General features: G+C 45.0%; 1 protein-coding gene across 2 annotated transcripts in view; it reads left to right on the top strand.

Moving 5' to 3' along the window:
* LOC137551191 (coiled-coil domain-containing protein 17-like) overlaps positions 1 to 22,655 on the top strand; it is a 66,656-nt gene that overhangs the window by 32,754 nt on the left and 11,247 nt on the right. The window contains exons 5-10 of one of the 2 annotated variants that reach the window (XM_068271327.1): positions 1,345 to 1,470; positions 3,058 to 3,194; positions 4,532 to 4,669; positions 9,399 to 9,580; positions 9,692 to 9,777; positions 19,643 to 19,852. In XM_068271327.1, coding sequence (XP_068127428.1) covers positions 1,345 to 1,470; positions 3,058 to 3,194; positions 4,532 to 4,669; positions 9,399 to 9,580; positions 9,692 to 9,777; positions 19,643 to 19,852 — 879 coding nt within the window. Of the gene's footprint in view, positions 1 to 1,344; positions 1,471 to 3,057; positions 3,195 to 4,528; positions 4,670 to 9,398; positions 9,581 to 9,691; positions 9,778 to 19,642; positions 19,853 to 22,655 lie in introns of both variants that reach the window. The other variant, XM_068271326.1, reaches the window with a different exon arrangement.

Genomic DNA, 22,655 nt, shown 5'->3' with positions numbered 1-22,655 from the left:
GTGGAGACACTATGTTAGTAGGTGAAGGAGCTAACAGATGAGGCAGTGAGCTTCAATTGTAGCTATAAAAAATTATAAGCTTGTCTAAAAAGGTGTGTCTTGAGGGTGCGTTTAAAATTTCCAGGCTTGGAGCATGATGGACTGAGGCTGTGGTAGAGGATTCCAAAGGAGAGGTGACACTCATTAGAAGTCCTGGATGTGAGAGTGAAAGGAGGTGACCAAGCTGGATGACGAGAGTCTCATGGGAAGAGCAAAGGTCCTGGGAGGGAGAGTATCTGGAGATTATTGAAAAAATGTATGGAGCTTATGTAGAGCTTTGTATGAAAGTGTTAGGAGTTTGAGCTGGATCATTTGTGTGTTTTGCAGCCAATGAAAGAATTGGCAGAGATGGGCAGCATCAGAGGAGCAAGAGGAGAGGTGAACAAGAGCAGCAGAGTTCAGTAGGGACTGGAGAGGTGGCAGTCTATTTGGTAGGCCGCAGAGAAGGGTGGTGCAGTAGACATGATGGGAAATGATTAAAGCATATTCAAGCATTTTAGTGGTGTCTTGCAAAGCAGGGGAGATTAACCAAGCCAGGTCAGGATCAATAGTCAGTCAAGGTTAGAGCAAGTTCAGCAACATTAATGTCACACACTATTACCAAAGCTGACAGAGATATCAGCACTGAGCCTGAGAGTAGGCTGCTTTTTATGGGCAAGAGTTAGCTGGATTGGGGAGTTAATTGACCAAAATTAGATTTGTCGAAAATTCATCATATCATATGGTTAATCTGAGTGTCTTTTGTCAGTAATTTTAAAGCTTCTTTTGTCTTATTAAGAACTTGCATTTCAAGGAAGACATTAGTAAACTATATTTTTCTTTTTCCCAAAATAGTTTTGAATTGCTGCTGAGTTTATGCAAATGTGTGTATGGAGGGAGAGAGGTCTGTGATGGTACATGTATTTCTAGCTGCTGCAGCATTTGATTGGTCCATTTTCCACCTCCATACATTTGTGTAACATTACCATCAAATTTATATCAACTCAGAATTATTTTAAGTTCACTGACCATTCCTACCCATTAAAATGAGATAGAAGTATCTGTTTTTCACTATTTATAATTTGTTTTTAATGCACATGACTGGTTTCACTATAGATATTTTAACTAGGTCAAACTGAGTATGCTGAAACAATTAGGGACACCTCACTTTAAAATAAAAAAAATAAACCAAGGTAGATTAATGGCACCCAATCATCCTCGTGAGACTGCATATCAAAAAGGAGGGGAAGGTTTTATAATTGATTGTTTGATTTTAAGTTTATTGAAATGATCACAGCTCAGACATCTTTGTTTTTGGTACTTTAGGAAAAGGGGAGTTCTTAGCAGGCACAGCGAATCTCCAGCCTCTCAAAAGGTTGATAAAAGAGTGCCATCTTTTCAGAAGCCATTTGTTCCGTACTATGGAGGAGGATCTTTATCTTCTGAGATCAGGTAAACCTTTATTGTGGACTGCAGAGGATCATATCAATTACAGAGAAATGATAGAAGAGTAAAAAAAAGGACTTTTTGCTGTTTTATCGACCTCCCATCAATAAATCTACCCTGTGAGAACACACAGCAATCCATTAAATATAACTTTTTTTGATGGAATCCAAGACATTTTAAAGAAGCATAGCTCACCATGAAGAGAGTGAATCTAGGAGTACACATATTATATTCCAGTATATGTATTTTGCCTATTGGGCTTTCTCAAGACCAGTCTTGAGAAAGCCCAGTGGGCGAAATGATCGGCGACCATCCTCGACACTTCTTGTTGGTCTTCATCCACTGCTATTTGCAATATGCTTTTACCTTAAGAGTATCCATTAACCTCTTCCCGACCGTGTCACACCGATGAGCGTGGCCGCCGCGGCAGCCCCAGGACCGCCTAACACCAATTGGCGTAAAGTCCTGGGGCCAGCTAATGCAGGAGATCGCGTGCAGGCTGCGCGCGCATCTCCTGCTTGGGGGGCGGAGCACCGCCCCGCCTTCAGTCTCCGACTGCGCAATCGCCATCTATTTACATGTACAGCGCTGTACTGGGGACAGCCGTGTCACACGGCTGTCCCCCTGGGGGACAAGAGAGCGATCGGCTCTCATTGGCAGAAGCCTATGACAGCCGATCGCCGTAATTGTCTGGCTGTGGGGAGGGAGGGAGGGAGGGAGGGAAGGTATTTAAAGAAACAGTTTTTTTGTTTTTTTTTAAACACCAATAATAATATTTATTAAAAAAATAATAAACATGGGGGGAGCGATCAGACCCCACCAACAGAGAGCTCTGTTGGTGGGGAGAAAAGGGGGGGGGGGGAATCACTTGTGTGCTGTGTTGTGCAGCCCTGCAGCTTGGCCTTAAAGCTGCAGTGGCCTATTTTACTAAAAATGGCCTGGTCACTAAGGGGTTTAGCCCTGTGGTCCTCAAGAGGTTAAAGTGTTGGATAGTGGCTGGATAGTGTAATGGTTAAGGGCTCTGCCTCTGATACAGGAGACCTGGGTTTGAATTTCAGCTCTTTCTTATTTAGTAAGCCAGCACTTATTCAGTAAGGTGATTTTGGGCGAGACTCCCTAGCACTGCTACTGCCCACTGAGTGCGCTCTAGTGGCTGCTTCGTAAGTGCTTTGAGTCCTACAGGTGAAAAGCACTATACAAATACTGGAGTTATATATCGGGTGTGCTCAGGGATTCACTCTCTTCATGGTGAGCCATATACCAGTATTTCTTCAATTCTTATGAATCTGGAGGCTGCACCGTTACTGTGTTGAAAGTTGCACTAAATAGCAATTATTTACTACGTATGCATCAAGTTGTTTCTTGTTTCAGCATTCTTTTTTTAAGAAACAGCTCCCGTTCTATTTGCTGTTCATTTTGCTTTTGACATCTGACAAAAATGTAATTTTGGGCTTGTACATCTTTAAATATTTTACTAAGTATTTAGTTTAAGTTCTTATACATATTCAGTAAGTTAAAATAAAGTTTACTTGAACTCCTTTTTATTCAATAATCTTAAGGGATTGTATGGTTCTTTTTTTCCCATGGACACAGTGCATTACGCATGACTTATCTGCAAAATGGCGGAAATGATCAGATCATCTTGGCACATTTGCAGGACCTATTCACAGAAGCACAACTCATAGAGCAGAAAGAAAAACATGCTCGATCCATTCGCAAAAGAAGTAAAAGTAGGTTATATTCCTTTTATTTTATTCATGACATCTTTTCACAGTGTCTTTGGGACACGGTATTGGATATGTATTAATCTTGTAAGGTAGCCTTTGATAGTTGTTAGTAGTAATTTACACCATCAGTAAGATAAGCAAGCCATTGCTGAAGGATTTCTGCACAGCTTTTTTTATGAACATCATTATGCTAGTAGTCTATTGCAATTCATTGGTCTCACAGTAACTAACTGATACATGGTAGACATCAGTGGCGTAGCTAAGGAGCTGTGGGCCCCGATGCAAGTTTTACACTGGGGCCCCCCAAGCACTCTATACATAACAATTGATATGGCGCGCCAAAACCTGCCAATGGCAACTACAGTGTCAGAGATGCAAGAAGGGGATGGGAGACAGTTTATTAATGATTACCACTATTCAAAGTATCTATAGAAGTGATTATTATGAACACAGGACTAATAGAGAGCTAATACTGTAGTTGAGAGAGGGCCCTTTGGTACCCCTCTGGCCCAAGGGCCCCGATGCGGTGACTACCTCTGCAACCCCTATTGCTACGCCCCTGGTAGACATCAATACTGCAACACTTCTGCCCAGATTTTTTAAAATGTGAAATTGTATAGCTTAGTACTGCCACTGACTACAGTGCACCATTTGGATTCATATTTGCCAACTGGTGCACTGTAGCCAAAGGCAGGCAGTCAACTATACAATGGTTGAATGCCAGCAACCAAACACCTGCTAACAAAACAATAAGAGTGAGTATCGGTTATGATTAGGGGCTGGGCTTTGGTGCTGTTGAAGGAGAGTTAGTATTAGAAGATAGAGGGAGTTTAGATTGAACAGTAAGGGCTAGGAGGTTAGGGTTGGGTGTTAAGCATTTGGAAAAGGTTTATATTGTGAGGGATAAGGTTAGGCCTTAGGAAAGTGAAGGGAAGTATTAAGGCATAGCCAGTCAACAAAACTGAAAAGGCAATACTGGAAAGTGGAAATGACTCTTTACTGATATTGTAAATATATGCCTCAGCTAGTGCCTAAAATAGCCAGCAGTGGAACTAAATGTTCCCTGGCAATGGCCGGCTGGACCTTCCCTCCTTTAGTAGAGGAGCAACCGAGATCAGGAACTTCCCTGCCAGTCTCCACCTGTCTTTGAGCACTTTATTTTTACCAGTGGTGACATTCTGTCTGTTACCATCCCTTTACTCTCTTATAGCAGAAAGTTTTGAATTAGGATGATACCATTTATTGGCTAACTTTACAAGGTTTATTCTTATATGATTTTCTTTACAAAAAGTTCTCAGGTTCATTTTTTCCCTTCCCTTATTTTTCCCTTGTCTTAGAAGGAAATCCTGCTACAAAATGGCATTTGAATGAAAAATTAATCACACTTGAAATTGAAAACCAACAACTGGAAGATGAACTCTTCAAACTGCAACTTCAGCGACAAAAGAATAACAGGATGCCCAAATCAAAAACGGGAGGTACATTTTCCACATCATACTCGTTTTTCCATTATTAGAAAGCTGTTATTAGTTTTATGAAAAGTAAACACTGGAGCCTCCCAACTCCTTCCTCTTTGCCGAAGCTTATTAATCCCCTAATCAACCATGTACCTTGGATGGCCAGCAAGCAAAAGCCAGTGGGCATGGAGGTGACCAGGCAGTGCCATATGCACGCCCCTTCCCCCCCCCCCCCCCCCCCACACACCCATTATGCATACCTCCTTTTGTGTACTGAGAGTCAGGAAGAAAACCTTGTTCTTAACATGGAGACAAAGGTGCTTTGCTGGAGCGGAGTGACTCTTGGCAAATCCCCTTACCTCACAATGTTGAAAGCCATGTTGGATAATTCTGCCTCCCTGAGCACTGAACCTGCATGGCTGGATAAGAGTTTGAATAGCCTGAAGTGTACCCGAGGCAAAAGCTGCAACCAAACACAAACTTTCCTAGGTAGACTATCCAGAGGCTTCCTGTGCCCTCCTCGCCCCCCACCTTTGCCACGCATGGAAACCTGGAACTATTCTACAAGAGCCTGTCGGATATGTTACGTGACCACGCTCCTATTTATGCACAGGCATGGCCGTACTGCGCCTGCGCAAGTACAGCTGCACCTAAGCAATAAACCACAGCTACTCATCCGTGACTGGTTCCTTGCTACTGTGCAGGCACAGCAGGACTTGGGTGGGCACAGTATGGCCACACTCGTGCATGAAGAGCGTGGCTGCGATCTTTCGGTGGTGATATGGAGGATTCAGAGGCTTCCCCCTTCATAGGATTGTTTTGTGGGGTTTTTTATTTTCAACCTCGGGTTTACTTTCAAGGCTGGAGCCCATGGTGTCATGAGTCACCTGTACTAAGGCTAGATTTTCACTTTAATTTATCATGAACAATGAATGTGGGCAATGAAAATTTAGTGTCTGTACAATATAGATCATGCTGGCAGCTTTGCTGTTGGACTTGGGTATGGGATATAGGCATAGCCCTATGATGGATCCTTAAAGTAAATGATTTAAATATTTAAAGGGAAGCTTTCCCTGAGTTACGCTCCATACATACGCTAAACCACCTTCGTCCAAAATGAACAACAGGTTTGGCGAGAATTATTTTAACCCTCCTGGCGGTATAAAAAAATACGCCAGGAGGCAGCGCGGCAGTTTTTTTTTAAATTTTTTTTTTCTATATCATGTAGCGAGCCCAGGGCTCGCTACATGATAGCCGCTGCTCAGCGGCATCCCTCCGCCCTCTTCGATCGCCTTCGGCGATCTCCGATCAGGAAATCCCGTTCAAAGAACGGGATTTCCTGGAGGGCTTCCCCCGTCGCCATGGCGACGGGGCGGAATGACGTCACCGACGTCACTGACGTCGGGTCGTCATTGGGAGTCCCGGGCCACCCCTCGGCGCTGCCTGGCACTGATTGGCCAGGCAGCGCACGGGGTCTGGAGGGGGGGGGGGGCGCGCGCCGGACCGTATAGCGGCGATCGGGCGCGCGGCGGCGGCGATCAGGGTGCTGGCGCAGCTAGCAAAGTGCTAGCTGCGTCCAGCAAAAAAAAAATTAAACAAATCGGCCCAGCAGGGCCTGAGCGGCACCCTCCGGCGGCTTACCCCGAACTACGTTCGGGGTTACCGCCAAGAAGGATGTCCCAACGACAGTAAATAACAATAACTATCATCCATATAGACTGATCCATCCTAGTGGATTGGCTCAAGCTAGAATTGCTGTTAGTCGTTTATACCGAAAAATGACAAACAATCGCTTCATTCAAAGCACTTAAGTGGGGCAAATTTCGCACTTCTGGGTCCTCCTGCTAACTATCTAACCAGCAGACCGTATTTGTGCTGTTGTTCAATCACATATATTCCGATATTGTTTGCTCATCACTAACCTTCGAGGTTCGCCTGTATTATAGTGATGGTGATCAAGAGCGTGTATGGGCCTTAAGATGTCTCTGTCAAAGACCTCCCATGGAAGCCCCCATTTTCTGTCCACCTCACCACACATTTGTATTTATAAATAAAATTCCAAAAACTAGAATGCAGCCCAGTGAAAAGAGCAAAATAATGGCAGCTCATATGTTAAATTTCTCCTTTAGTGGAAGCTTCTACTGGGGCTGTCTGTTGTTGGCTGTTGCCCAGCAAGTCCTTAGAATCAACTGATAACAAAATTATCTAAAGGGCTAAGTGATTATTTACTTATGCGTTAATACACATTAATCCCAGTTAATGCTACAGATGAAAAAGATAGGACCATAAGTGAAATGCCTAGTATATATAAACATGGGTGAGGCATTCCCTTAGTTACAACAGATAATGTAATAAAGAAAGCAATGTTAAAACACAACATGCATAAGGAAACGATACTATGGCAGTGTAATCTACACTGCTTTGTCAGCAGTCTTGGTTACAAGTTCATATTGTCAGTTATGCCTTCATGTTTCCCTGTTATTACTTGCCTTATAATCATTGTGTAGCATTCAATGTGTGTTGGTGATTAGAGGTTAGCAAAATTCCTTTTGCCAGTCCAATCGTCAGTCTGGTTCCTGGAGAATTGGTTGTGTGAGTTTTGGTATCACCAACTGCCACAGTAGCTCAACATAGGGTTGGTTCACACTGAAGCCACTCTGTGTCTGAAGTTTTAAGTTGGCCATACATCTAGTAATTTGGCTGTACGATCGACCATTCGATTTGATCATTTTGTAGAATCGAGAAGGAATCAAGTATGTTCCAGAATTCCCAATCGATGAAAAGTGGCTAATTTCATGTCGAATCGACCAGCTTAGTTAATCGAGCAGGATACAAGATATAGGTAGATCGCACAGGAATCGGCTTCTGTTCACGTCATTCGAACGACTATGAATCGATTTTTGCATTCAGAGCATGGAGACACAACATTGGTCAAATCGAATGTGAAGTTGGATCGCATAGGATATCATTTGCAGTGTGTGGGTCACTAGTCAATTGACTTTCGATCAACCATAATGAAGTTGATCGCTTTGTTGATTGAATCAGAATCGCTAGATGTATGGCTAGCTTAACAAAACTGCTATTAACAACTCATCTTGATAATTGGAGTACCCACTGCAGAACATTGAAGATACTATGTGGACTCCTAATTTCTCCATTGGAGTTCATGGAGAAAACATGGCAAATGAGTGATTGCTATGTTCCTTGAGTTTCAAAGGGAAGGCTGTATAATGTGAAAGTCATACTGGCATCGTGAATAGATGACATCACATATGCTTTTACTCACTACTTTTTACCAAGGCTAGAATTGCCTTTTTACCCATCATCACTTAAAGAGGAACAGTTAATACACCATTCAAATGCATAGTTAGAGATGTATTATTTCTATCAAATTTTAATACTATGCATCAACTTTTGTTACCTAGACAATTCTGCTACACAAGACCACCAGTAAGGCTTCCTACATCCCTGTTACATGTTCCAGCTTTGTGGTTACCTGCCACAACTTGGGCCAATCAAAATTGACAGGAAGTGCGTTTGATTGGCCCAGTTCAAATCTGCATACAAGTAGGCTAGGTTCACAGCGGGTGTTGAATTCTCTGTAACAGAAGGAGGGCAACGGAAGGAAAAGTCGTGCTGCACATAATCTGCACATTGAGTCGCATACAGTGACGCATACAAACAATAAAAAGTATGTTTCATTATCAGTGTTAACGTGCACATTTTGCAGTAACTCACTGCATGCATTACTGCAAAATTGTAGGCAGGTAGCATGCCATTGACCATCTCTAGTGGTGATCCGTGTTTGTGGTATTGCTGATGCTGTCTCTTGCTTTTAGCATTAGCTTCAGTTATTAATAGACATTGTTATGTTTTCTTCTGCAGCCTATCCTAATTATACTGTATTTTCGTATTCATTTTAATAAATAAAACTCTTTCTTGTAGAGTAGGAAAAAATCAGAGACTTTGTTAAGTTTCATAGCCATTCCTCCTTTGCTGTGTTTAGGACCACTAAGGTTCGCTTTAAGGCTGTGGAAGTCCGTGGTGGTCTCAGAGACAGGAAGTGAGGACATTTCTCTCTTAACCAGCCTGGCGTTCTATTAAGATCGCCAGGCTGGCGACCGGACGGTTTAAAAAAAAAAAAGAAATAAACTATTGCATGCAGCCAACTGAAAGTTGACTGCATTAAAACCCACTAGAGGGCGCTCCTAATACGTACTTCTGATCGCCTCCGGTGATCAGAAGTAACAAGAAAGGCCGTGATGAGCGGCCCTTCTTGTTATGCTTTCCTTGTCGCCATGGCGATGAGCGGAGTGACGTCATGGACGTCAGCCGACGTCCTGACGTCAGCCGCCTCCGATTCAGCCCTTAGCGCTGGCCTGAACTGTTTGGTCCGGCTGCGCTGGGCTCGGGCGGCTGGGGGGACCCTCTTTCGCCACTGCACATGGCGGATCGCCGCGCTGCAGCGGCGATCAGGTAGCACACGCGGCTGGCAAAGTGCCGGCTGCATGTGCTCCTTTTTATTTGATTAAAATCGGCCCAGCAGGGCCTGAGCGGCAGCCTCCGGCGGTAATGGACGAGCTGAGCTCGTCCATACCGCCAGGCTGGTTAAATTGATAACAGCAGGGATAACTTGACAAGCATTATAACCTTTAAACACTGTTCAAAAGTAATTAAACCAAAAGTCAAGTTTAAATTGTGCTGTAAGGTTATAAATTAAATTGTATAATTTCTTTTTTTCAATGGTTAGACTATGAAAAGGGTTTACTGTTTCCCAGATTCCTAAAAGAGCCCAGACAACAAAATGTAAAAACCCTAAACGCAGAGCTGGAAGTCTTAAAGCAAGAATTAGAAATTCAGAAGCTAAAGCGCCGCTTGAAGACCACTGCTTTTCATCGAGCGAAACCTCAGATGGATACGATCCTTTCAATGGTGAGTAACGCCAGTGATTGTTTATGTTTGTGTGCTGGGAATATTTTTCAGTAGAGCAAGTACCATAACTAAACTCAGTAGAGAAACTGACTTTATTGAATGATGTTACAGGATAGGAACAACCCTGATAACCAGAATATTTCCAGTCATTTTTTGAACTTCAGTCAAGGTTTGGAGCCAGCGCCATATGACCCCATGTAAGTACTGGTCTATGGATTAATTATGGATTAACTGATGTGCTTTTGTTTATTCTGATGAAAGTGGCAGTGTATAGAGATGGGCCGAACTGTTCGCCGGCGAACGGTTCCAGGCGAACTTCGGGTGGTTCGCCTTCGCCGGCGAAGGCGAACTTTCCCGGAAGTTCGATTCACCCCATAATGCTCTATGAGGGTCAACTTTGACCCTCTGCATCACAGTCAGCAGGCGCATTGTAGCCAATCCGGCTATACTAAGCCCTGGAGCCTCACCCCCCTTATATATGGCAGGCTCCGACGGCCATTAGCCTCACTCGTGAGCCTGCTAGAGACAGAATAGGGACAGCTGCTGCAGACTTGTTCTCCTAGGGACAGATTAGTGAGGCTCTTGCCTTCTTTGCTTGCTTAGCTGAATCTTATTGCTATAATAGCGCCCCAGAAAAGCTCTTTTCAGAGCTCATCCTGCTCATGTGATCAATTTTTTTTTTCTGTGTTTGAAACTGACACTTGTGTTGTTTAGACAGCATTGCTAATTCATACTGTGTGTCCCACTGCCAGCAGCAGCAGCAGCACATTCAGTGACTACCTGTGTGTGTGTGAGACACTTGTGTTGCTTAGACAGCATTGCTAATTCATAATGTGTGTGTCCCACTGCCAGCAGCCCACCAGCATTCAGCAGCACATTCAGTGACACCTGTGTGTGTGACAGGGAGCTGCACATTGTACTACCTACCCAGTACTGCATTTACCTACTACTAGTACCTGTTGTGTTTAGTTAACCCACCTCATCACTGCATACACCTACGTTTGTGTTGGGTGAACCCAACTCGCTGCACATAACTACCTTTTGTGTTTAGTGAACTTGCGTCACTGCATATAACTACCTTTTAAGTTGAGTGAACTTACCTCACTGCATATCTACCTTTTCTGTAGAGTGAACTCACCTCACTGCATATAACTACGTTTGTGTTGAGTGAACTCAGCTGACTGCATCTAACTACCTTTTGTGTTCAGTGAACTCACCTCACTGCATATATAACTACCTTTGTGTTGAGTGAACTCAGCTAACTGCATTTAACGACCTGTTGTGTTCAGTGAACTCACCTCACTGCATATATAACTACCTTTGGGTTGAGTGAACTCACCTCACTGCATCTAACTACCTGTTGTGTTCAGTGAACTCACCTCACTGCATATATAACTACCTTTGGGTTGAGTGAACTCACATCACTGCATATCTACCTTTTCTGTTGAGTGAACTCACCTCACTGCATATATAACTACCTTTGGGTTGAATGAACTCACCTCACTGCATATCTACCTTTTCTGTTGAGTGAACTCACCTCACTGCATATAACTACGTTTGTGTTGAGTGAACTCAGCTGACTGCATCTAACTACCTGTTGTGTTCAGTGAACTCACCTCACTGCATATATAACTACCTTTGGGTTGAGTGAACTCACCTCACTGCACATAGCTACCTTTTGTGTTCAGTGAACTCACCTCACTGCATATATAACTACCTTTGTGTTGAGTGAACTCAGCTAACTGCATCTAACTACCTGTTGTGTTCAGTGAACTCACCTCACTGCATATATAACTACCTTTGGGTTGAGTGAACTCAGCTGACTGCATCTAACTACCTGTTGTGTTCAGTGAACTCACCTCACTGCATATATAACTACCTTTGGGTTGAGTGAACTCACCTCACTGCACATAGCTACCTTTTGTGTTCAGTGAACTCACCTCACTGCATATATAACTACCTTTGTGTTGAGTGAACTCAGCTAACTGCATCTAACTACCTGTTGTGTTCAGTGAACTCACCTCAATGCATATATAACTACCTTTGGGTTGAGTGAACTCACCTCACTGCACATAGCTACCTTTTGTGTTCAGTGAACTCACCTCACTGCATATGTAACTACCTTTGGGTTGAGTGAACTCACCTCACTGCACATAGCTACCTGTTGTGTTCAGTGAACTCACCTCACTGCATATATAACTACCTTTGGGTTGAATGAACTCACCTCACTGCATATCTACCTTTTCTGTTGAGTGAACTCACCTCACTGCATATAACTACGTTTGTGTTGAGTGAACTCAGCTGACTGCATCTAACTACCTGTTGTGTTCAGTGAACTCACCTCACTGCATATATAACTACCTTTGGGTTGAGTGAATTCACCTCACTGCACATAGCTACCTTTTGTGTTCAGTGAACTCACCTCACTGCATATATAACTACCTTTGTGTTGAGTGAACTCACCTCACTGCACATAGCTACCTTTTGTGTTCAGTGAACTCACCTCACTGCATATATAACTACCTTTGGGTTGAGTGAACTCACCTCACTGCACATAGCTACCTTTTGTGTTCAGTGAACTCACCTCACTGCATATATAACTACCTTTGTGTTGAGTGAACTCAGCTAACTGCATCTAACTACCTGTTTTGTTCAGTGAACTCACCTCACTGCATATATAACTACCTTTGGGTTGAGTGAACTCACCTCACTGCACATAGCTACCTTTTGTGTTCAGTGAACTCACCTCACTGCATATATAACTACCTTTGTGTTGAGTGAACTCAGCTAACTGCATCTAACTACCTGTTGTGTTCAGTGAACTCACCTCACTGCATATATAACTACCTTTGGGTTGAGTAAACTCACCTCACTGCACATAGCTACCTTTTGTGTTCAGTGAACTCACCTCACTGCATATATAACTACCTTTGGGTTGAGTGAACTCACCTCACTGCATATATAGCTACCTTTGGGTTGAGTGAACTCACCTCACTGCATATCTACCTTTTCTGTTGAGTGAACTCACCTCACTGCATATACCTAGCTTCCCCCCGAGATGGACAAAATGGACAAACCAGGTAGAGAAGGAGGTAGAGGCAGACCCAGAGGAAGGCCACCTGGCACTAGCAGGTCTGTGCGAGGTGGTGTTGCTGTGATTTCGTGCGGACCTGGACCAAAGTACAGTGCTCAGAAGAAGGCACGTGCCATCACTTCCCAAAATTGTGAGGACGTGCTTGAGTATTTAACACAGAACACCTCATCTCCCGCAGCCACCAGCGCTACGACAAGCACCACATCCGCTGCATTTGATACTTCGCAGGAGTTATTTGGTGGTGGTGGTGGTGAAATCACTGATTCACAGCCACTACTGCAACAACAAGAAGAAGGTGCAGGTACACCACCTCATACATCTGAGTTAGGTGGCGATAGTATGGACGTAATGTGTGAGGAGGGGCATGATGAACCACCTGAAGTTGGTGCAGTTGTGGAGTTGTCTGAGGAAAGCGAAGCTGGGCAGGAGGATTATGATGATGATTATACGGATGTCACGTATGTTCCCAATAGAGAAGATGACCAGAGGGACAGTTCAGAGGGGGAGCCAGAGAGGAGGAGTAGGAGGAGACGACTCCATGATAGAAGCAGAGGGAGCTCGTCCTCAGAAACAGCTGGGGGCAGTGTCCGGCGCCATGTATCGTCAGCTATGGCCAGCCAGCCAACATGCCCTTCAAGGTCAGCTGTTGATGCCACCGTTGTGCCATCACCCCAGGGGGGCTCAGCGGTTTGGAAATATTTTACGGTGTGTGCCTCAGATAGGAGCAAAGCCATCTGTTCTCTCTGCCTCCAAAAATTGAGCCGTGGAAAGGCCAACACTCACGTAGGGACAAGTGCCTTACGAAGGCACCTGGAGAAAAGGCACAAACAGCTATGGGAAGAACACCTGAGGAAAAGCAGCACCCCTCAAAAGACAAGCCACCCTCCTTCTCCTCTTCCTCCTTCAGGTGCATCGTCTTCATCCGCTTTCTCCCTTGAACCTTCACAGCCACCCTCCTTCACACCGCCTCTGCCCTTGAGCGGTTCCTGCTCCTCTGCCCACAGCAGTAGCCAGGTGTCCGTGAAGGAAGTCTTTGAGCGAAAGAAGCCAATTTCGGCCAGTCACCCTCTTGCCCGGCATCTGACAGCTGGTGTGGCGGAACTATTAGCTCGCCAGCTATTACCATACAAGCTGGTGGAGTCAGAGGCTTTCCGTAAATTTGAGGCCATTGGGACACCGCAGTGGAAGATACCAGGCCGCACTTATTTTTCACGAAAGGCCATACCCAAACTGTACCGTGCAGTTCAGAGGCAAGTGGTGTCATCTATTGCGAAGAGCGTTGGGTCAAGGGTCCACCTGACCACGGATGCCTGGTCTGCCAAGCAAGGGCAGGGCCGCTACATTACGTACACAGCCCATTGGGTCAACCTGGTGACCGATGGCAGCAAGCAGGGAGTACGTGGCTGTTCAGCAGACCGACTTGTCACACCTCCACGGCTTGCAGGCAGGCCTCCTGCCACCTCCTCTCCTTCTCCTCCAGCTACATCCTCTTCGCTGTGAACCTCCTCCTCCTCAGCTGAGTGTCAGTTGAACTCTAGCGGTGCTGCCATCTCCTCTTCCTCTCCAGCTACATAGCCCCATCTCCCCAGAGCCTACGCTGCATGCCAGGTACGACGGTGTCACGCAATTTTAGATATGTCTTGCCTCAAAGCGGAGAGTCACACTGGAGCAGCTCTCCTGGCTGCTCTTAACAAACAGGTGGAGCAATGGCTGACCCCGCCCCAGCTGGAGATCGGCAACGTGGTGTGTGACAACGGCAGCAATCTCCTTTCCGCTTTGAATTTGGGAAAGCTGACACATGTACCCTGCATGGCACATGTGCTGAATCTGGTCGTGCAAAGATTTGTCTCAAAGTACCCAGGCTTAGAGGACGTCCTGAAGCAGACCAGGAAGTTGTATGGGCATTTCAGGCGGTCTTATACGGCCATGGCACGCTTTGCGGACATTCAGCAGAAAAACAACTTGCCGGTGAGACGCTTGATATGCGATAGCCCGACTTGCTGGAATTCCACCCTGCTCATGTTCTCTCGCCTGCCAGACCAGGAGAAAGCCGTCACCCAGTACCTGTACAACTACAGTAGAAGGACACAATCTGGGAAGATGGGGATATTGTGGCCCAACAGCTGGACACTGATGCGAAATGCATGCAGGACCATGCGGCCGTTTGAGGAGGTGTCCAACCTGGTGAGTCGCGCTGAAGGCACCATCAGCGACTTGATCCCCTACGCTTACTTCCTGGAGCGTGCCATGCGTAGAGTGGTGGATGAAGCTGTGGAGGAGCGGGAACAGGAACAACTATGGCAGGAGGAGTCGTGGGACCAATTTTCAGCCGAACCACAGGTTTCCTCAACACCTGCGGCACCACAGAGGGGGGAGGAGGAGGAAGAAGAGGAGTCATGTGGGGAAGGAAAGGAGTCAGACGCGGATGATTATGAGGAAGGTGTTTCTGTGGAGGAGGAAGAGGCGGCAGCGGCAGAAGAACAACCGCAGCAGCCGTCACAGGGGGCTTCTGCTGCTCCACGTTCCCATGGTTTTGTTCGTGGCTGGGGGGAGGAAGAGGAGTTGCGTGACGTCACTGTGGAGCAAGAGGAGATGGAGAGTACGTCTGGATCCGACTTTGTGCAGATGGCCTCTTTCATGTTGTCCAGCCTGTTGAGGGACCCCCGTATCAAAAAACTCAAGGGGAATGACCTGTACTGGGTGGCCACGCTACTAGACCCTCGGTACAGGCACAAAGTGGCAGACCCGTTACCAACTCAACACAAGGCGGAAAGGATGCAGCACTTGCAGAACAAGCTGTCAATGATGCTTTACAATGCATTTAAGGGTGATGTGACAGTACAACGCAATAAAGGTACCACTGGCAGTATTCCTCCTCCTCCTCACCAGTCCACGCAGGCAAGGACAGGATGCTCCAGCGATCTCGGGGTGATGTCGGACATGCGGGCATTCTTTAGTCCAACGCCTCGCAGTAGCCCTTCGGGATCAACCCTCCACCAACGCCTGGACCGGCAGGTAGCCGACTATCTGGCCTTAAGTGTGGATGTACACACTGCGACTGCGAGCAGCGACGATGAACCCTTGCTCTACTGGTTGCGCATGCTTGACCTGTGGCCAGAGCTGTCCCAATTTGCCATACAACTTCTCTCTTGCCCTGCCGCAAGCGTCCTGTCAGAAAGGACCTTCAGTGCAGCTGGAGGCATTGTCACTGAGAAGAGAAGTCGCCTAAGTCATGACAGTGTTCAGTACCTGACCTTTATCAAAATGAATGAGGCATGGATCCCTGAGGGCTATTGCACAACCGAAGACTAAGTCAGTCCCCACACACAGCATCTCTGCCTGCAGGCCGCTTGACTGCCTTCTCTGCCACCACCACCAGGGTCCAGGACTCTAGGCGGATTCCAGAATTTTTAAGGCCGCTGCTAGCAGCGGCCGCTATACTAATTTTTCTGGAGCGTGCACATGCCTGTCTAATTTTTCTGGCTGAACTGCAGGCGGCTGCAACAAAAAAACAAAAGGCATGTACATGTGCCCATCCCCCTTCGTGATCATTACCTTGCCGCGGTGAAGGGGCTTGCATATCACAATGAAGCAATGACCGCCGGCTATATGAGTGTCTCGGGTGGGGGTGGCACACCAAAGATAATAAGGTCGTTGTTTCATTGTGGTCAGACCAAATTTGATCAGCTGGACAGTCACTGTTCTGTTATTCGGCTACATCAGCCGGGCGACCATATGGGCTGAAAAGCCACCATCACCTGCACTCTCGTCATGGTGCGCACCAGTCCAGCACGCCCGTCACTACACAAACGGCTGTTTGCAGTCACTGCATACCTTTTACTGCATCTGTGACTGTACATTATACCTGGCAGTCAGTGCATAACTTGCACTTGAATGGATACAGTTTTAAGCAATTGAAAAATACAACCATCTACATTTTCAAACAATTTAAAAATACAACCATCTACATTTTCAAACAATTTAAAAATACAACCATCTACATTTTCAAACAATTTAAAAATACAACCATCTACAGTTTCAAACAATTGAAAAAAAAAGGCAAAAAACTTGCACTCTGTAAAACATTCTTGGCAAATGCTTTCGACTTGGTTTATCTTCCGCTGGGTCAAGGGTCCATCTGATCACAGATGCCTGGTCTGCAAAGCACGGTCAGGGCAGCTACAGCAAGGGTCTCAGCAGGCTCCCACTTCGGGCTGGAATCCAACCTTCATACCCCGCCCATTACCCGTGGTGACAAACAATGGCAGACTTGCCCTCCATAACGGATTACCGTTAAAGGATTTAAAGTTGATTCATTACAATTAGGGCCTCAAAAGTCCTCCTGAGTCCTGTATTGTTATTTTTGGTCACTACCTCGGGGCGGGCGTGCATGCCTGCCTGCTGCCCTCCTTGCCGGTGCAGTGGTAGCCGTTGCTCAGGCTCCACCCTGGATTCCATCCCTCATTCCCCGGCCATTACCCGGGGTCACAAATAGCAGACTTGCCCGCCTCTATATGATTCTCGTGAAAGGAATGTGGTGTCATCTTTGCCTGCCATAACTGGTTCTCGTTAAAGGATTTAAAGTACATTCATTTCAAATACAGCAAGCCCTCGATAGTCCTCCTGTATTGTTATTTTTGGTCACTACCTCGGGGCGGGCGGGCGTGCATGCCTGCCCGCTGCCCTCCTTGGATGTGTAGTGGTAGCCGTTGCTCAGGCTCCACACCGGATTCAAACCACTCATTCCCCGGCCATTACCCGGGGTCACAATGGCAGACTTGCCCGCCTCCATAGGATTCTCATTGTAGCGGTACTGAACAAGTACACAGCAAGTAGAAAATGTAATTTAAAAACAAAACGTAAGCTTTTTAACAATGCCATGGAAAGTTGGGAAGGCAGTCACACATTACCTGACATCACTGAGCGAGGAAGAGCAATCTCGCCATGTTGCGCAGTAGTCCAGCATGGCCACCACTACACAAACAGCTGGTAACTTGCGGTGCGTTACACAGTTAGTTTGGTGCATCAGTGTGAAGCAGTACTCTAATTACACTACCTGATTGATGTATACACATGCAAGATGTTTTAAAGCACGTTAGGCCTGCAATTTAGCATTTAATGTGATTTCTGCCCTTAAAACGCTGTTTTGCGTCACATCCAGATTTTTCCCCGGGACTTTTGGCATGTATCCCACTCCGCCATGCCCCCCTCCAGGTGTTAGACCCCTTGAAACATCTTTTCCATCACTTTTGGGGCCAGCATAATTTTTTCTATTTTTCAAAGTTCGCCTCCCCATTGAAGTCTATTGCGGTTCGCGAACTTTTCCGCGAACCGAACCTTCTGCGGAAGTTCGCGAACCCAGTTCGCGAACCTAAAATCGGAGGTTCGGCCCATCACTAGCAGTGTATTACAATACTCTCCAGGCTCCCCAATCTAGTGTTGTCTATGTGTGTCACATTTCTGGCTGCAGACTTCTGGGCACGTGCGTGCTTTCCTGACCAAGAGGGTTGCTTGCTCCCTAGCATGTGGCACTGTGTCATATATACTGGCATGTAGCACTGTGTCATATGGTGGCACCCCACACTTCAACAGGCCTACCACCTCCAGTAAATGCATTTCAATACCTGCGAGCTCATACAGTATCAGTGGGTTTCCTGTGGCCCTAGCCTCAACCCATTAACATAAATGAATACTGTATTATTGCTCTGGGATGCTCCTGAATATTTCTTGTTTACCATATTCGGCTTGCTCACAGTTTTGTATGAATGACACTTGACCTGGCGCTGATTTGCTTGTTGTGCTGCCTGAATGCTGTTTTACCTCAGCACTGCATTAGCTTTATCTACTTTATCTAACATCAGCTACTCCACCATCTTGTTTAAATGCTGACTTACTTGACCTCACCTTGTCTACTGTGTTGCTCACTTGTTTGAAGTCACTCTACAGGGATCTCACCTGTTCCTGGCAATTGGCAGTGGTGTGATCTTGGGGAGTCCTTGGCAGCAAAGAGTTGGGTGCCCACTAGGGCTCGGCACTGACTCCTTTGGCCTTGACTCACACTTAGCCTGCACCTGTATCAACTGCAAGATTACTTCCCCTCCAAACCATGATTCCTCCTCTGGCCAGTCATATGGATCTTCTCAGTGCCCTATACCTGTTCCTGATTTGCAGGAGCAATGTCATGCAGACTGACCTATATAAGTTAAGGAGTATGTAAAACTATAAAACTATACCATAAACATGCTAAGACATCTCTAAATTGCCCCAATCAATAATGCAATTATAATCCATACTTCTCCCCTGAAGAGATCTGAAATCTCACTGACTGACTTTTGATTACCTTTGCCCTTTATACTATAAAAAAACAGACAGACAGCAGAGCTAGTGCTCACTACTTTAGCTCTGCTCTGCATTTCTTGCTGGTCAGGGCTACACTTTCCATAGTATAGTGTCTGGTCCCTTTCCAGGTGCCCATCTTTTAAGTTGTAGTTTCTTTTTAGCTTCCAGAGTACCAAATCAACAATGCTAGATGGATATACTACACTCTATGAAAAACAAAAGCTTTGGCTGATGACACATTATGCTGTGGTGAACTTGTCAGTACTAGCGCTACTGCCTGATTTTCTTTTAGCTGGGCTTTAATGGGTTGCACAGAAGCTTGGAAATGAATGCCTCCAGCTTGCAGTGCTAATGTGCCATTTTTAAACTCACTACCGTCATGAAGGGTTTATGCTATTTCTGTTGTTGTCTGAGTTTATTCCATGTGCTCTGGTTTCCTTCCACACCCCTTAAACATACTGGATTGGTTTCCCAGACTGTGGTAAGGGCCGTAGCCACACAGAATATGTATTTAGCATACAGAGATGCAGCTGTTATGCTTCAATTCAAAATCAGCAATTAAAGAGTGTAATCTAAATGTATCTTAAGAGTGTAATCTAAATGTATCATGTGTTTCTGTGTTTTACCAGCTCTGGTTTTGTGGTATTTTATGACTACCTCCTCGGCCTGGATCCGTGTTACCGAGTCTGCAGACTAGCAGTGAGTATCTGCAGTGGGGGACAGGAGATGGGAAATCCTTCCACCCTCCCTCCAGTGTATTGCGAAGCTGCTGCATCCAAGTTCCATGACAACAAGCGACAGACTATAGCTATTTTGGCTACAAAACAGGCTGTCCCCAGGTACCTATTCAGGGTGAAATCATGTTACGTACTCTTTTACAGATGGTTACAAATGATGCTAATAAGAATTATAAAGCTTTATTTACATATCTATGAAAGCCTCTTTAAGCCCACCTACTATCATATTATGTTTAATTTACAGTTTGTTATTTTCCTCTGTTTTGTTAACCTTTGGTGGCTTTTAGTTATAGCTCAGCTCCTGCTGGGAATAATTATGTTATTTATCTGGAATAATTGCCTATATTTATGCCGTAACATGTTTTGTTTGGTGCATTCACAAAGTAAACTTGCACATCAGGTCACCGTGGATGCTTTTAATGTGTTCTCTGTTTTCCTTTTGTGTTACATTACGCTATGGTCCTGATTTACGTCAGACTGGAGATCGCTGAAAATTTTCATTGAACCTGCAAACATGGCCTGGATAAATGCTCATTACTAGTGACTGTATATGACTGCAACCACCCAATGGCTAAATTCACCACTTTCACTGCAGCCCTCTCAATGATGCAATATGATTAAGGCAAAGGTTGCAAACCGTAGCTTTCTAAATCCAATACAGTTTTGTAGACTGATGAATGGTCTCCAGTGATCTAAAACCTTAATGACGGGTTCACATTGGCTTAAAAAACGGGAGGTATTGCGGACCACAACAGAACAGACGAGAACGGATGCAAATGGATCCAATGTTAAACGCTGAATCCATTCACATTGGTCTGTTCGAACTGATCCATTTGGCATGTTCCGTGAAAAACAAACCACAAGTTTGGGTCTGCTATGATTTTTCCGCACCAATTGAATGGAAAACTGAGGCTTTTAAAAAATCTTATTCGTGCCATGGATCAGCTTTTACACGGACCAGTTTTCATATGTGCCAGTGTGAACTGGGCCTAAGTCAGACCCTATATGACTTGCACTGGTAGGCATCTCTGGATTTCCCAATAGCCACAGTAGAATGTGCCTGTATGCACATATTTTTCAATGTGTGTCTCTGGATGATGTGTTCTAATGTCTGTCAGTTGTGTCAGATGACATGCTGTTTAGTATGCTGTTTAGATGTAGGAACAATGGGATGCAGAGGTCCGATCATGATTAGGCCCTGTGGTTTATTTGAATTTGCTGCCAAGGATCCCCATTGGTCCATTTGTCTGTATGGAATATAGAAAATGTGTTGCTTAGTTATTGACATAACCGGATCAATAAATTAGCCGCTGTCACTTCAGCAGACTGCTTCCACTCAATACACCTGAGAATCTTTTTTTTCACAATAATGATGATTTAATGAGGTTTGATTGTTGATTACATGTTTGGCTTTTTTTTTGTTTTTAGTCAAATATTGACTGAAGTGAGAGGGATATGGTGGCTACCATATTTATTTCCTTTTAAACACTCAAACTACCTGGCTGTCCTGCTGATCCTCTGCCTAATGCTGGGTACACACTATGAGATTTTCTGTCCGATTTACTGTCAGATCGGTTATTTCCAACATGTTCGATTTGCTTTCCGATCAATATCCGAGCATTTTCCGATCTACGTCCTATTAAGCTGAACGGAAATCGATTGGAAAATGCTCGGAAATGGATCGGAAAGCAAATCGGACATATTGGAAATAATCGATCTGACAGTAAATCGGCCAGAAAATCTCATAGTGTGTACCCAGCATAATACTTTTAGCCATAAACCCTGAACAAACATGCTGTTTAGATGTTTCTGACAAAAATCTGACACAATTAGCTACATGCTTGTTTAATGGTGTATGATTCAGACCCTACTGACCAGAAAGATCAGCAGGACTGCCATGCAACTGGCATTGTTTAAAAGCAAATAAATATGGCATATCCCTATCACTTCAGGTGTCCTTTAAAAAGTAAATAAAAAACATATATTGTAATACTAATGTAATATAATTTGAACTTGCAATTATATTTTTGTTGTGCTGGAGAAAAGCAGCATGTCCAGCTATATGCTGGCTATCACAGCAATCCTCGCATAGAACATTAGGCTTCATAGCAAACAGCTGACCTTATCATCTCCCTGGTGAAACCAGGTGAAACCAATGCAGGTGACAAAATAAGTGAGAGTTTTGCCTTGGGAAAGAAACAGTGAAGCCATACTGTGGTGGCCATGTTTATCATTCAAGACTCAAGAGACAGATAGTGTTGAATTTTTAGAGTAAGTGCTTAGGACTGTAATGTTAAAATCACAATGGCCTCAATTCACTAGCGTTATCACCATAAGGAGTGTAGTTGTAACAATCGGTGTAACAGAGAGGATCTCATTACCGGCGATCTGCAGTATCACCGAGAATACAGATATACACCCGATTATAGATGATCTGCAGTATCACCGATAATCAGATATATCTCTAACCTCTGGACACCTGAGTAATATATGAGTGTTTGGTGCAACAGTAATACTTTGAGGAGAGCACCCTTACAGTGGGTGCGAGGCAGTAGGAGGTACTGCCCTGAGAACAGATTCCTTCCAAAGGCCTGAGGCTCCCCAAGGGGCGGAGCCAGGCTGAGAGTAGGAAGGATCAGAGAGTGAGTGACTCCAAAGGAGAAGTGTCACTGACAGGTCTGTGAACTATTTCCCAACAGGAGAAATAGTTCTCGAGGTCGGACAGGCCAGGTCGGCAACAGACTGACAGATCAGGTACAGAGACAGGAGACAGATGCGGAACTAGCCGAGTTTGGCAACAGAGTATCAGAATGACGAAGGTACAAAATCAGAGATCAGAAGAATGGTCAGGAAAAGCAGAAGGTCATAACAAATAATCAACAATTCCTAGACTAAGGTGTGAGTT

This window comes from Hyperolius riggenbachi, chromosome 1, assembly GCF_040937935.1.
Source record: "Hyperolius riggenbachi isolate aHypRig1 chromosome 1, aHypRig1.pri, whole genome shotgun sequence".
Classification (NCBI taxonomy): domain Eukaryota; kingdom Metazoa; phylum Chordata; class Amphibia; order Anura; family Hyperoliidae; genus Hyperolius; species Hyperolius riggenbachi.
This window is presented reverse-complemented; position numbering and strand designations above follow the sequence as displayed.